The sequence below is a fragment of the Chenopodium album genome, chromosome 2 (genome assembly GCF_948465745.1).
Source record: "Chenopodium album chromosome 2, dcCheAlbu1.1, whole genome shotgun sequence".
NCBI classification, from domain to species: Eukaryota; Viridiplantae; Streptophyta; class Magnoliopsida; order Caryophyllales; family Amaranthaceae; genus Chenopodium; species Chenopodium album.
Genome location: NC_137835.1, coordinates 75,792,238 through 75,805,473, shown reverse-complemented (window position 1 = coordinate 75,805,473; position 13,236 = coordinate 75,792,238). Strand labels below are relative to the sequence as shown.

General features: G+C 34.0%; 1 protein-coding gene and 1 long non-coding RNA gene across 3 annotated transcripts; one reads left to right on the top strand and one right to left on the bottom strand.

Moving 5' to 3' along the window:
* Positions 1-662: 662 nt before the first annotated feature.
* LOC145575770 (serine/threonine-protein kinase WNK8-like) lies at positions 663-1,586 on the bottom strand. Its single transcript, XM_081633579.1, has one exon. It carries the CDS (start codon positions 1,584-1,586, stop codon positions 663-665), a length of 924 nt encoding a protein of 307 aa, XP_081489705.1.
* Positions 1,587-6,942: 5,356 nt separating this feature from the next.
* LOC145587934 (uncharacterized) lies at positions 6,943-10,522 on the top strand. Of its 2 annotated transcripts, XR_014101501.1 has the most exons (6): positions 6,943-7,266; positions 7,483-7,538; positions 8,439-8,578; positions 8,667-8,862; positions 9,330-9,418; positions 10,218-10,522. It is a non-coding gene; the product is annotated as an uncharacterized LOC145587934 (long non-coding RNA). The 2 variants fall into 2 exon arrangements; XR_014101500.1 differs by lacking the exon at positions 8,667-8,862.
* Positions 10,523-13,236: the final 2,714 nt, after the last annotated feature.

Genomic DNA, 13,236 nt, shown 5'->3' with positions numbered 1-13,236 from the left:
ATACTTATTTTTACGATTTGATTTAGTTCGAAAAATGTCAAACTATACTTATTTTTACGATTTGACTCTAATTAGTCCTATTAACTTGACCCGGCTAGCTCAAGTTGAACACTATTTTTTTTTTTTGAAAGAAGTTAAACACTACTTTAATCAAAGAGTTCTAGTCAATTTACTCTAATTAGTCATACTAGCTTGATCTGCTTTAATTAAACACTTTATTTAAAGAATTCTGGTGACATAAATTTATGGCCCGTGCTTATAGTAGTGAAGAGATGAAAGGAATGAAAAGTAAAAGAAAATGGACATACAAGCTACTAATTATAAAGAAAGAAAGAAAAAACAAATTGCAGTGTCTGTTTTTATTAAATTCTTATGACTAACACACCAATGTTCATTTGTCTAAATCAGACAATTACAATGAAAATTAATCAAGAAACGAAACAATAAATCTCAGTTGGACCTAAATCTGAGAAATCATACTTATTGACACACTAATTATCACTAACATACCTAGAATTATTCAGAACATTTCAGTACTATGACATAAACTGATGAATCTAGAAATAAGCTACTGACATGCCAAGATATAACAGATTTCTAAAGCAACTATATTCTATAGCAAACGAACAGACATTTCATCTTAATCACTCCCATCAGACATATCACCTTGCTGCATTGCGAGTGTTACTGTCGTCGATAGCACCTTCAGACTCTGCAGCTGCACTAGTGATGGTAGCAGGCTGCAGTTGAATTGTAGACCAGGACCCAGCAGATGGTACTGATGTGCTGCCAGAAGGCGCATTCCTCGGTACAAGAAACGGGTGTTTCAGGAGTTGAGTTACTGTAGTCCCGACATCTGCAGGAAACACACACATTTCAATGAAGCTCTTAAGCCCTTTGTCTTGTACCTTTTTCCAAAGCCTCATATCCATTGTTCGCGCTGTGCTGTCTGCAGCATCCTTATACACCATCTGTAGTGCGCACAACCCAACATAGTATAACTCAGACCGCTCTATCACTCGAGTAATAATAGCATCATACTTTGGACTACTCTTGGGTGCAAGAATCGTCGTGCCAATCAAATCTCCTAGCTTAATCATGCCTGAATTTCCAACAACAAAGATGTTTTCGCGCTTGAGATCATTGAGAATAATCGGTTCATTTTGACTGTGAAGAAAATCAAGCCCTGTCAGAATCTGTTGACACCATTTCTTGATTTCAGGACTGTTTTCTTTAACCTGATGTTTCTGAATGTAATCCTTCAAATTCCCAGAATAAAGCTCAGTAATCATATTGAACTCAACTGTGGTTTCAGCGTCAACCCAATAATGGTAGCATTTGATTATATTCTGATGATTAAATTTCTTCAACAACTTAGCTTCTCTAACCAAAGTACGAAGATCATTATGTTTAAGAAATTTCCTACACCAAGCAACTTCTCTGCCATTATTGTTGTCATATCCCAAATAGACTTCTTTATTATCGCCTTCATCAATCAGCTTACTGTACCTTGTGTATCGCCCTGTAGGATCTGTCTCCATAACCGTATAATCGTTGCCTCCTCGGCTTGAACTCGAACCCGCCATTGCTAGTTAAGAATAACAGCAAAACAGAACTAAAGAAAGATTTGTAATGGAATCAAGCTAAAGAAAGATGGATGGAATTTTTAGGAGGAAAAACAGAATGTTTGAAATGATGGGTTGATGATGAAATGAATTAGAATGGTAATGTAGAAGCGTATTTATAAGGGTAAGTGTTTGGGTTGTTACTTATATACAAACCGACTAATCTTCAGTTGTAATAGTTAGTTAAGTCAGTTATCAAGATCAAGAATTAGAAAATGCCCTTTCTTGATTTTATTTTTTATTTAAAAAAATCTTTAATTAACCCTTAATCAAGAAAGATTTGTTTTGATTAACAGTTTTATTTTTAAATGACTAGAATATAACTACCAAAAAATGGTTTGTGGAAAATATTGAAAAATGTGACTTGTGACTTGTGAGTATACATACGAAATAACATCTTTATAATGGTAAGTGTTTTGGTGGGTGATTATGTCCAAACATGTAACTCAACCCGCTTCCTCCATTAACCTGTTTAACACCTCTAAGGCTCTAACCATATCAAAGAACATGCATTCCCTAGTACGTGATGAGTACAATGCAGCTGCACAAGTACAGTCATTTAAGCAAGAATTCGCGCATCTAGTTTAACTCAAGCATTTTTTAGTAAACTATCATCTTTCCTGTTATAAACTCTTCATTGCAATCTATTGTCGTTTGAACTATCTTGGTCCCTTGCTTACATTCGTATACACGAACATGTCCTAGAAAATGTGCAAATTCCATAGGCAGAGCAAGCCAGGGGAAGATCACAATGCAAGTAGTATTTAGGACTTGAAATGATGCCTCTAACTTGTCTTTGTAGGGTGACTAGTTTCCAGTGTCCTTTCTCCAATCTTCAATCTATCCAATTGTAGTTAGTTCAATCTGTTATCAAGATCAAGAATTAGAAAATGCCCTTTCTTGATTTTTTTTTTGGGAAATTCTCAATGGTAATCATCAGTTTTTTATTTTTCTCAATGGTAAACAACCAAAATTCCAATTATCTTTGGTAATCATGAATTTTTATTATATATTAATCATAGCACTAAAGATATACTATGGTTAAAATCTTTAACTAGGGTTAGTTTTTTTTTTTTTTTTTATAATTTTTTAACATTTAGATTATTTTAAAGATATATTTTTTAGAAAAAAAAAAAACACCACCCATTTTTCCCCAACCCCCCAGCCAACCTCCTTCCTCCAATCCACCCATGCCCAGCCCTACGCACCGCCGACCGCACCCAGAAACCCCAACATCGGCACCTCATCTACTCTCCCCTCGTCGCGTCACCCTCTTCCCCTTTAACCACCAATCCGTCCTCCCTACCCCCACGAAACCCTCCAAAAACCATCTCCAATCCTAGAAAATACCGTATCAGGAACCCTAGAGACGGCGAGGGAGGTCCATTAAGGGTTTTTTTAAGGTTGGGGTGATGGTTTTAGGGGGATTTGTGGGGGAGGAAGGGGGTTTCGGGGAAGGAATTAGGTGAATTGGGGGAAGGGATACGCGTCAGGGAGGTTCAGTGCGGCGCCGACGCAGTGGTGGAGGGGTTTGGGTGCGCCGGCGGCCAGGGGGTGGTTAGGGAGCGCGTGGATGAATGGTGCGTGGGTGGAGGGATTGTGCGTGGGGTGGCTGCCTAGCTGGGCTAGTGGGGATGAGTGGTGGTTTTTTTTTTTTTTTTTTTTTTAAATAATTTAATTATTAAAATTAAAAAAACTAACCCTAGTTAAAGAATTTTATCAAAATATAACATTAATGTTATAGTTAATATATATTAATAATTTATGATTACCAAAGATAATTGAAATTTTGGTTGTTTACCATTGAGAAAAATAAAAAACTGATGATTACCATTGAGAATTTCCCTTTTTTTCTTCTTCTAATTTTATCAAGTGTCTAGCTAATAGTCTAATACCTAACTAAATCCGTTTGATAGAAAACATTGAAAAAAAAGTGTTATGTATGACACGTGACATGTAATTTGTGTAAATTTCTTTATTAAATAATTAAATTCCTTTAACTTGCCCTTACTCAATAAAGTTTTTTTTTTATTTATTTAAAAGACATTTCATAAAAGTGATTAGTAACTAACAAAATTACTTAATTATGATTTTTAATTAGAATCATTAGAGAGAAAACTTTGGTTGTGCACGTCAGTATAAAGAAGTTTAAAACACTCAATTTATGACATAAATTTCCTTTAATTTAAGAAAATTTTCACTATTTAATAAAATGCTATTCATAATTCTAAAAAGCATTAGGCTCAGTGAGAAGTATAGTTGTTAAAAACTGACCCGACCTAAGAACCCGACCTGAACCGGCAATGATCTGAACCCAACCTGTACTCGAACAATGGGGTGAAACTAGTGACTCGTAACCCGACCTGAACCTGACCTGATCTTAACTGAAAACCAATTTGATTCAATACTTTATGACCTGAACCCGAACCTGCACCCGACCTGATAGTAACCGTCAATCGATTTAATCCGACCTGAAAACAATCTAAACCTGAACTAGAACCCGACCCAATTAAAACTTGTACCCGAGTCATGGAAAGTTTAATAAAATTTTATATATCTTTTATTCAGCTTATATACTGGTATAATTCTGTAAACCCTCATTCCGATTTAATAAAATCTTTTGTTCAGCTTGTATACCTTTTGTTCTCTATTACTCGTATATAGGTTTAGTAAAATCTTGATGATGCTTGATCAAATTATGGAATGCGTAATTATATAGTTTAAGTTTACCATATCGATATTTATTAGAATTGAACTTGAACCAAAACTCGACTCAACACTAACCCGAACCCAACTGTACCATCTTATTAACCCATCCAAACCCTACTCAACACAATCCGAACCTGAAATTAAACCCGATCTGATTTTAACTCGAATTGAACCCGACCTATATCCGAAAAGGTGAACGACCCGTTATAACTTGAACTGAAATTGACCCGACCTGAGCCTGAACCTGATCTGAAGCTAGATTGACCCGACATAACCTGATCCTGATTTAACCCGAAACTTGATTTGACCCGACCCAAACCCGAGTTAAATACCCGAATTGGCAGCTCTAGTGAGAAGTCTCCATCCAAGTTTAGTTAGGGAAGCTAAGTTGTCCTGACCTGTCGAACAAAGTCTTAAACCACCTTTATCTCTTAAAGGTTTCAGAATATCTCAGGAGAGTAAATGATTTGTTTTTCCGTTGAACTTCCTTATATAAAACGCCGAGCTTTTTTTTGTTAATCTCATCACAAATGGAACAAGGTAGATTCACCGTTTGCATCGAGTAATTTGCTAAGGTGGTGATGGTAGGTTTAGTGAGAGTGATGCGACCTACCAGTCATAAAAATTTCGATTTCTATCCCGTAATAGTAAAGATAATACTACCTCCGTTACATATTATTTGCAACGATTTAACATAAAGTATAGAGGAAAAATGTCATCGTTGTAAATAATATGTAACAGAGGTAGTAATTAAAATGAATAGACAAACTATGAACACAAGCTAATTTAAGAAAGCAACATACCTAGGCCACTTTAACCACTTTGTGTAACATGTAAGTAAGGCCAATGAACTTGCCAACACCAAGAGTTTATATGTACGATGGTACAAACTGGCGGCCAAATGGGTCATCTGAATCACTCGCATAGCCCACCTATCTAATAATCAGACTTTACTAAAGATTACACAATGCGACTAACTCAATCTAATTGCCGTAATACCACAATCTGGCTCAAGCTTATCATGTTACTCTAATGACTAGAAGTCTAGAATGTTGTAAAATAAAGAGATATTTTCAAGGCTGCAATGAAGTTAAAACAATAAGATTGAAAAGATGATCTTATGACAATAGAAAGAGTACAGTGTGTCGTGAAGCAAATTCACTTATTTGAAAACAAAATTACGGCGCAACCGAAGTGTACAATTGTATTCGTCGGCACGTTCCCTAAGGTTAACACACAACTTCCACACAAAGACACTTCTGGGTGGAAGGTTGAAGCCAAGTAACTTATGACCAATATAAAGTACGTGTTTAAGCAATCTTGTGTTTGAAGGTTATGTTCAAGTATGTATATTTTAGATAATTAAGTTTTTTGTAACCAAGAAAGTAAGATGAAGAGAATGAATCTAAATATGAAAAGGATAATTAAATAAGAATAAATAATATGATTTAATCACCATAAACATCTTCTTTAATGAGGGGGTTACAAAGGATCATTAAGAGATCAAGGAAGAATCCAATGGAAAAAACCCGTTGGAATTCCAAAGGATACTATCGCGCCCGATCGGGCAAGGCTTCGCCCGACCAGGCGAGCATCCAGGAACAATATGACAAATTTCAAAGTTCCTTGCGCCCGACTGGGCATGACTCGCCCGATCAGGCAAGCGAAGGTCTGTTTCAAGACTTTCACTCGCGCCCGATCGGGCGACGGGGATTCCAGCATATTCGTTATTCTTCCTCGAGCACAGCTAGCCCGATCGGGTGGATGCTCAATGCGATAACTCTTTTTCCTCCCTTTATTCCAACAATCCCCCACTAAAGGGATGGAAGAAGACAACAATGAACTGAGAAGCAACATATTGGGCATAAGAGGAGATCAATACATAACACTTAGATATTACATAAGTAATTTAAAATCTAGTGCTTAGTTAAATGAGATAATAAATTACAAGTATAAGAGTGGACAAACCTTGAAACCCTTAGACTCTTGATCAAGGAGTAGACTAACCTTGAAACTCCAAGATTTAATTCAAAAACCCCCACATCACATACCTTTAATTTCTCCAAAATTTACTTGAACTCCACGAAAAGATATGGTTTTTTTTTTTTTTTTTTTTTTTTTTTTTTTTATAGCCAAGCATATTCACCTTAGGTCTAGTGGAAGCTCTAGGAAATCTACCTAAGTTTTCCGTAGAAGATGGCTAGTCTTCACAACCACATAGGTGAATTACAAGCACTTCTCAAAAGCACTTAGCAATAGGGTTAAAACATGTTCCTCGAAAAATGCTGCATCATAGCCATTAACCCCCACAAAACCATGGATTCATTAAGAGCTTAATGCTCAACCTCACAACAATTATAAATAACGGTGATTCCAATGCTTTACACTACTACAAAACGAGTGCTTTCTCGACGCTGGGGAAGGAGCGTCAACTAGGGTACATACTATGTGTATATTCGCGACGCTTTTTAGGGTCGAAATTAATTTTCAACTCCAAAAAGCGTCGAGAGCAACTCACGTGCTCACACGTGAATAGAAAACGCACGATAGTGAGTTTAGTGAAAAAATAAACTGCTGAACATAAACACAAACCCTAACTATTCTTCTCTTTCAATCAGAGTACAAATCTACTCATGGAACCATGGATTTTAAAACTCAGATCTTTGTTCCTCTTCTAATCAATTTCGAATGAGATACTCTATATGCTATATCAGTTTCAAATTCAGATGTTCGACTCTCTTTGAATCAATTTCGTGTTTAGATCTTCGTTCGCCTGGTTCAATTTCGAAATAATTCGAAATAAGGTACATCAATTGAAAATTCATATTTTCGTCTCTTAATCAATTTAGCATTGAGGTATATCAATTTCAAATCTAGATCTTCATCTACAATTAAAATCAACTTCGTCCCTTTTACTGCAGATAACATTGAGGTACATCATTTCTTTTTTGGATTCAATTTTACTTTTTTTTAGTTTTGTAGAATTGTTTTTTAATTTTATTTTTTTTAATAATGTTAAAAAATCATGGTCATTTGTGAGTTTGATTCATGCACAATAGAGATAATAGGGTTTTTTTTTTTTTGTTTTTTTTTTTTGTGCTAATGTTTTAATTCAATTTTTAAAAATTAGCCTTTTGTTGCTTTGCAGTTGAAGCACAATAATGTTGATGGGCTTAGTGCTGTTTGAAGCTCAATTCTGTCGAGGTGACTTCATTTCTTCGATTTTTATATGTTTATTAGTTTTCTTATGTTTAATATTACTAGAATTCTATGATTTTTTTTTTTTTACATTGCTAGAAATTAATGGAGCTTGTAATTTGATAAATTAGTTGTATAGAGATAAATTGTGTGAGAAGTTGTATTAATTAGCTTATTTAATCTTGGTGGCAGTAGTTATTTGGGATAAGAAAATACCTTAAGTTCTTTGAAGAGCAATATATTAAACGATCAGGTGGTGTAGTAGAGTACTCACTACAAGTTCCTTGACTCAATTTATAAAAGTTCAATGTAGAAGATTTATATGTTCAATTAAATTGTACTTATTCATTGAATTAATATTATCTTTGATTTAATCAGCCGAATCTAGAGTGTTGGGCTAGTTAAATCAGGATTCAATGCGGCTCTGTTTCATATGGTTGGTGATTTAGTGTGGATTGATATAATAAGGGTTGCTAAATTTCTATGATCGATGAAAATTGGGATTGTGTGTTAAACCATTATCACTTCAATTGGCTATGCTAATATTTCTACTAGTGCCCGTTTGATAGTTATGCTTAATCATTTTAATGGGGTAAAGCATGTATATTTTGATTCATTTACCCCGAGAGGTGATTAGTTTGGTGGAATGTGATTTTATATGACTGATAGATGTTTATAATTCAATATGCTCACTGACCCGTCATATATTCTTTATGAATGCATGTTGGCTTTTTTTTTTTCTTTCTTTCTTTCCTTCCTGTGACCAGACATCAATTGATTGTGTCTTTGGAGTTTGGACTTTGGCTTTTGCATGTTGTAGTTGTCTTTATTTGTATGCACTTCAACTTGTAATATGTTGTGTACATACATTTGCAATTGATGTTACATTTTTGGTGTTTAATCTAGACTTCTAGGCTTCTAGCTGAGATGGACTATGTAAACATATCAAATCCTAATTTTCTTGATGGAGCAAAAGTTGTAGATGGACTACATAAACACTTCACATCAATTCTTCGAGAACTTCAGTATCTATCCTTAATCTAAAGGTACCTATCAAGACATACTTGATTAATGAGCTTATGTTTTGTTGTTATTTTATTTCCATTACATATCTGGGTTCATTTTGGCTGTCAGGATGGTGGCATTTTAAAGGACCATCAAAACACTAGCTATTCTTTCTCAAAATCCAAATGGGGCCATGACAGAACACGTACGAAAACTCGGACCTGACTATATTTCAGGATTATGAGTTTCATGTCCCTTTCCTGGTTATTTATTCATTTTGAAATCAGACTGGCATAAACGGACTGCCTAGTAAGCAGACTAAGTAGTAAGTACTAGTATCTATTATCATACATGATAATTTAGAGACATATTAGAACAAATGGGGTATTAAACTAATGGTGCATTATTTGTCCGATTAGTTTTAGAGGTTAACTTGCATGAAAACTTCTATTTATGGTTGAAATACAATTTGAAGAATAAATTTTCAGACTTTAGCTTAATTCTATTAATCTTTATTTGTTCTACAATAATCCTCATTAGTCTATTGAAGGTCAAGGTCTGGTTTAAGTAGGAGCTCAATTTTAGAGCTCCCACCACTAAATCTCGTATCTTTTCAAGTCTTAGGCCAATTGGCTTGTTTTCTTTTGTATATTCTTTCTATTTTTGTCTTGTTGCTATTTTTTTTTTTACCCACTAGGCCACTAGTCTACTGCTCTACTTCATGTACTTGTCCACTTTTTTATGCACATTACATCTTTATTAACCAAGTGCTCTGTATTATTTTTCATTTAGATTTCAAGACAACGAATACTTCAAGAGATTAGGAACGATACACGGAGAATTGCAAAGAGCTGCATAAGCCTTATTTGTGCTTAGGAATGGTACACAATTTTCTTAGTGTGGCTCACAGTTTGCTCTCTGTTTCTTTGTTTTCCTTGTTAATTTTCTGTTTTTGAGAGTGTGTTTGATATTTTAGTTATAGTTGGAGGATTTATGAGTTGTATCTTGTGTTTAGTCTGTTTATAATCTACTCTAGTGTATTTTTTTATCTAAATGTGTTTTATTATTTTTTGCTCACTAGTTTTACCGTGTTTTATCGTTTTGTTTATATATTCCTTTAGTTTTAAAACACTCTTCAAAACTATGAACTAATCATATGGCCTAAGACCTAGCTACTCAATTTACTTTTGAAAATAAATAAAGTAATTATTTGTATAATAAATTAACATATACTCGTATTGAATGTCAAAGAACAATGCCCAGATATATAATATAAATATCACCTTATCTTGCTTTGCATCAATGAAAGAGTGAGACTATATATCGTTGAATTAATACTACATTTTCGCTTCACTAATTGATTGAAATTGTTGAGCATTCTACTAATATAATCAATGAGGTTCTCTACTTTCTTTCAGAAATTTGTAGATTAATAATTCAAGATGTTAGCATATTTTTTTAAGGTATGATACTTCATATATGATTATATATATATAATGCTTGTCAAGTGATTTGTGAACATGACAATTGACTTGTAAGAATTGTTTCTTTTTTACATGTGCAATATGTTGCTTGTTCTAATTTAATTTAGTATTTGTTAAACCAAAATTGTAGCCAGCATACAAACTATGGAACTTGCTTCAACTACCCCCACTAATGCACCGTATTTGTGATGTTTAGGTTCAATGCACTGGTCTAAAATATGATTTGAACTTTGCTTTATGCCCTCCTACAAGCAGATTAAGGAGCAGCTAATTGGAGATTGAAATTTTTTTTGTGAAGAAATGAACGGAGTAGTCTGCTGGACAGCGTATTAACTCATTGATTAAGAAGAAATTCTTGAAATCAAAATGTGTTGTTACAATAATATAAATAAATTTCGTGGAAACATTGTTGTGCTAGTTTTGCTTGTATGAATATTTGAGTGTAAGGGAATATGTTATGGAGTAATTAATTTTTATCAAATAAAATGAGATTTTTGTCAATTTTGCATAAGGTTACAAAGTTGTTTACAATTACCTGCCCCAATATTTATATTGGTTAAAAAGTGCTAACAGAAGTATTAATTTTGAAAAGTTAAAAATTCTCAATGCTTGGTATTTTAGTGACATGGCTGCTAAAAAGTGTCACCAAATTTCTTGAAAATATAGACAGGAAAAGGATAAAAGGACAATAAAAAGCGTCGACAATTTTTTGATTTTAGACACATAAAAGCGTCGCAAATTTTAAGAAATTGCGCGAACCAATCAAATTTGGGACACTTAGTACAAACATTTGGACGCAAAAAAGCGTCGAGATTATCGAGGCTTTACGGTGTCTTACAAAATTCTCGACTCATTGATTTTCGACGCTTTAAAAAAGCGTCGAGAGAAAAAATTGCGACGCTTTTTGGCGTCCAAAATCAGCCTTAAAAGAGTCGCAAAAACAAGGAAATTGTAGTAGTGTTAGTGCATCCACTCAAACATTTGGATTCATTAAGAGTCAAAGACCTCAACCTCAAACGATGGATCAATCAAGTGCATCTCAAATAGCACCAATCTAAATGGTTTATTGATCTATTAAGAACTTAAAAGAGTTCAACTTCAATCAAGCATTACAACACATGTCATAGGAATAGAAAAGTAATGCTTTTCCATATGGGCTTAATGCCTATCCATCTTGACATTTCCACAACTAATTATTAAGGATTGTTACGTGTCCCAAATTTTCTTACGATAGTGCAAAATTATTTTGCTAGAATATTTTCCCAACAAGGAAAACTAGCATGTTACCAACATCAACTTAATTTGCACAAATGGCTAAAAAATATGTCACATTCACCATGATGTAAATAAAGTAACAAGACAACTCAAAAAACTTGAAATTTTAACACTTTACTCAATCAAGTCCAATCCTTGAAAATAACATAACCGCAACATCAGTGAACGCTTCATCAACCACCAATCTCCAACACTTAGCTTGCTTTCCAAAAATTTTTGAACCACTTTTCCCGGAGGCTAGTGTATTTCATGACCTTCATATCTAAAAAGATACTTAGTAAAAGATGAAGCAAGTTTAAACAACAACGTTAGTCATCCACTATTAAAATTTGTAAAATATTGCACTACAACTTGTAGACACCCATTTGTGTCTTCCCAAAACCAAACCCAGTGATGAGTACCTTTCACGTCGAATCGTAATCAAATGAAGTGAAAGTGTGGAAAGTTTAGTGTTGCGGAAAGTTTTAATTTCTTTTCTCTTCTCTCTGTTTTTGAAAACTTATTTTAAGAAAGCAGCCAATCCAGTTTGGTTGGTCCATTATATGGGTCCAATAATAGTGTAGTTGGATGGGGTTTGAAAAGAGCTTTCCAACGATATATTATAAGCCCAATTCCGATGAATATTGAGGAAGTTATGGCCAAATTACTAAACTGGGCCTGGTTTGAGCCTTATACGCGGCCCAATGATCTAGAGGAGGGCCTAATATGGATTTATCATTCCTAATGCAATTAGGAATGGTTTTAGTCTTCTAGATTCTTCTAGAAGGTTCTTTTCATTCCTAATTCAATTAGCATTGATAAATTGACTTTCGTTGACTTTTTTAGAGTTTTAATTAGAATCAAAGAACGTTTTTGAGGAAAATACGATTTTATCCTCCTGTACGGCAATTTCTATCTGTTTTTAAGAAAACGCGTGAATTTCTGAGTCAGCGCCAAACGCCAGCTGTAGCGCCTGGCGCTAAGGTCAGCGTCTGGCGCCACTGGCCGGCGTTGGCGCTAACATCGTTTTATTCGCGTCAGAACTCTGTTTTGATGTTTTATCTTTTTGGCTGATTTTCTCTATAAATAGCTTCCTAAAAACTCTGTTTTCATCCACCAATTCTCATCAATTCTTATTCTCTCTTTCACCAACTCTCATCAAGAAATTCTTAATTCTCTCTCTCTTTCTAAACCAACCTTTTTACAAACACAATTCCTCATACATTAGCACTAGACATACCTAGCATTGTTCGAAGTTCCCTTCGCCCTAGACGTGAAAGGTTTAATTTCTGAGGGTTTGGTCCCAAATCTCTATTTCAATTATTTAATTTAATTGTTTGTTTTATTATTTTCCTTGAAGTTACTAACGTGTGTATTTTGTTATTAGAAAGAGGTACGAGGCATCCAAGTAAGCACTTTAATTGATTTATTGATTTTATGATATAGAAATCATGCTTAGATTGTTTTATTGATTCCTAGTATCATGTTTAGGATGTTCCTAGTATCATGTTAGGATGCTTTCTTTAGTATGATATTTAGGGTGATTTGCTTATATCAATCATGATTCCTGCGATGCCTTTTATTCTCTTCCTAATATTCATAATAGCATCATGTTAGGGCTAAAGCTTTGATTTTTATTGCTTAGTGACATGCTAGGGTTTGTTATTAATCTTGTTAGTATCATGCCTAGGATCTTGCTATTATTATTATGCTTTAATATGATTATGGTTAATTATGATTATAATTATTATAATTTATGATCATGATTATTTTAATTATTATTATTATGATGATTATTGTTATGATTATTATTATGTTGCTTGATGATTATTTATTGCTTGATCACACCTTTTATGCATGGTTAAAGGGAATTGGTATTTGTAATCACGCTTAATAAGATAATTAATAATCTTTGGGTTAATATGATTATAATTCAAGTGATCGCCAATAATAGTTTATTT

Excerpts from the sequence above, each read along its gene's own strand:
- LOC145575770 (XM_081633579.1), bottom strand. The coding sequence starts at position 1,586 with ATGGCGGGTTCGAGTTCAAGCCGAGGAGGCAACGATTATACGGTTATG.